The sequence below is a fragment of the Artibeus jamaicensis genome, unplaced genomic scaffold, assembly GCF_021234435.1.
Source record: "Artibeus jamaicensis isolate MK-2021 breed Jamaican fruit bat unplaced genomic scaffold, CSHL_Jam_final contig_1282, whole genome shotgun sequence".
NCBI lineage: Eukaryota > Metazoa > Chordata > Mammalia > Chiroptera > Phyllostomidae > Artibeus > Artibeus jamaicensis.
Window position 1 is genome coordinate 34,162 of NW_026521248.1, and position 2,880 is coordinate 37,041.

The following is a 2,880-nucleotide window of genomic DNA, read 5'->3' on the forward strand; positions in this document are numbered from 1 at the left end:
TTATTTATTTTTTATTTTAATTTTTTTGCAGGCAGGGACAACCTTAGGGTTTAACGTGGGTACAGATTTCATATGGTCACAGACAGTGTACTGAGAGGGAGGCGGAGTTTTTAAAAGGGAACATGAGAAACAAACATCTATCATTTCTTTGCAAAATCTTTTGTTTTTAACTGGGGAATAATTTCTTCCTACCCACCCACAGCCGTGAAGTCAAGGTAACAGACTAACTCCTCTCTCCATCATGCAGGAAGAAAGCAGAGGCCACGTTGAGGTTAGGAACAGGCTGATTCTGAGATAGACTCTGAGGAGACACAAGTGGCCACAGTCTGGAAGGACGTCATGGTCCCAGTGGGACCAGGAGCTGCCTGGCCGTTCCAATACTTCAACCCAATCCCTAGTGTTAGCTGTCCTGCACTTGGGGCTGGCTGGGCCATACTCTCTCTCTATACTATGTATTGAGCTTATCCAGTCCCATGGCCTCAAAGGCATCTACAACTGATGTCTCCCTGTGTGTATTTCCAACCCTGACCTCCAACCTGAGCTCTATTCATTTACTTGCATGACATTTCCATTGGGACGTCTGATGGGCATCTCAGATTCAGCGTAACAGGCCTTCCCCACCCCTTGTGTCTCCCTGCAGGTGTGCCCCCGATTAATAGATAGCAACACCTTCAACCCAGGCAATTGACTTCAAACACTAGAGACTACATTATTGTTGTCACTTGTCATTACTTGCTTCTGGTCCATAAGTAAATCTTGATTCATCCAAATCCAGTAGAATTTGCCCGTGTCTTCCTTTCTTTAACCTCCTCTTTAGTCCAAGCCCACTTGTCTCTCACCAGAACAAGCTGCAGTGTGTCCCAGCTGGCCTCCCAGCTTCAACTCTCCCCTGCCTGCCCTGTACACTCTTCAAAAACAAGCAGTCACCGACCTAACACTCGGTGGCATCTATTCTGTTGAATATTTAATATCAGAAATTGACCTCCAGTCATGATTTTATACTTTTCAGGCCTCGCACAGAGGGAAATTTCCGGGTACCATGTTGCTTTAAGCAAGAGAAATCACACCTGCCTGTACTGTAAGGGCAGCCTGCTTGCCCAGCATGGGTGACTATAGGAACTCACCCCATGTCTACAGGAAAGCCAGCCCAGCATTCAGAGGCATTATCACAGTGGCCCAGGGTGAGCTTGTCCAAGGCCCCCAACTAGCTACTGGAATGAACCATCAACATTGCAACAAAGGAAAGAGCCCTTTCATGTCAATCTCTGCCCAGTTCAGTTCCCTTCAATTCTTCTCCAGAGGCAACTGCAACCCTGATTTTCAGGCCGTGATTCTATGCATACTTCCTCCCATTTTTCCACTCCACTTACTTATGTATTTTATTTTTACTGTTGACTTTTATACTTTTACCATGCACAGGTACTCACCTTCACCAGGACCCTGCCTCACCTACCCCCATATACCACATTGTTTATAATAGGAAGATTAATTCTGCATTTTCCAGGGTCCCACAGAATACCTCATCCCTCCATCCAGGGTCCACAGAATATCTCCTCCTTCTATCCAGGGTCCATGGAAAACCCCCTCCTTCCATCCAGGGTCCAGAAAATACCTCTTCCCTCCATCCTTGGAGATACCGAGTTGCACTTGATTGAGGCATTGAAGTGTGTGTGTGTGGGGGGGGGGGCGGAGCGAATCCTGCTGGAGAGAATCCTGCATACCTGTTTTAAAACTTAAAAGGCGATTCTGGCTGGTGTAGCTCAGTGGATTGAGTGCAAGCCTGAGAACCAAACAACCGCAGTTCGATTCCCAGTCAACGCACACGCCTGGGTTGCAGGCCAGTTCCCAGCAGGGGATGCGTAAGAGGCAACCACACATCAATGTTTCTCTCCCTCTCTCCTTCCCTTCCCCTCCCCCTCTAAAAATAAATAAATAAAATCTTTTAAAAAATACTTAAAAGGCGAAGGTTTTGCAACAATAACTTTATTGGAAGAAACGGTAAAACTGGAACATAAAAGCTGAAACGAACGTTTTGAAGGGCAATATGGCAATAGGCACACTCAGCACGGTGATCAGGGGAGGTCACCCCGAGGCAATCGGGAAGGCAGTCCAGGGTCAGTTCTTCTTGCTGCCACCCAGGGTGAGCTTGTCAAAGAGGTACTCTGCCAGGCCGGATTCCGGAGCTCCCATCTTGCGCAGCTGAGTGACATGGTCCCCCAACTCTTTGATGAACATCACCTGTTGGTGCAGGTAGTGACTCTCCAGGAAATCGCCCAGGTGGCCGTCCCCCTTCTGGGTGGCCAGCTGGTGCAGATCAAGCAGGCTCTGGTTTACCACGATGGACAGGTGCAAGGCACACTCCAGGGCCCTCAGGCCACTCTCCCAGTTGTTGCGGTCAGGCCTGCTGATGTCCCGCAGGTGGATTTGGCCCCCGCGCTGGTTCTGCAGCTGCATCAGCCTCTCCGCAAGCGCCCTCTCCTTACTTGACTGCTGCAGGAGGAACTCAACCAAGTGCTTGCACGACGTGCCATCGAAATAGGACGCCATGGACGTGTACACGTAGGAGGCGTAGAGCTGCAGGGTGATGTGGGTGTTGACGTAGGCCTCACACTCAGGGTGGTAGTTCTGACGCACAAAGGAGGCCGCAGGCGGGGTCGCCATGTCTGGAGGTGCAGGCACAGGGCAGCAAGACTGAGGCGGCGCGGAAGCAGGAGCGGCAGTGGAGCAGCAGTGGGGTCGATGGTGGAGGCTGTGGGCCCTCGGAGTGTCCCCGCGGTGGGTGACCTGGGCGGCAGGAGTCGCAATCTATGGCGGACGCAATGAGACGTCCGAGAGTCCCCTCCTGGAATCTGAGAGAGGGACGTCTGCTGGACCGGATCT

General features: G+C 50.8%; 1 protein-coding gene across 1 annotated transcript; it reads right to left on the reverse strand.

Annotated features, from left to right (window-relative positions):
• Positions 1–2,115: 2,115 nt before the first annotated feature.
• Positions 2,116–2,661, reverse strand: LOC128627658 (ferritin heavy chain-like). The gene has a single exon (XM_053666720.1). It carries the CDS (start codon positions 2,659–2,661, stop codon positions 2,116–2,118), a length of 546 nt encoding a protein of 181 aa, XP_053522695.1.
• Between the last annotated feature and the right edge of the window lie 219 nt (positions 2,662–2,880).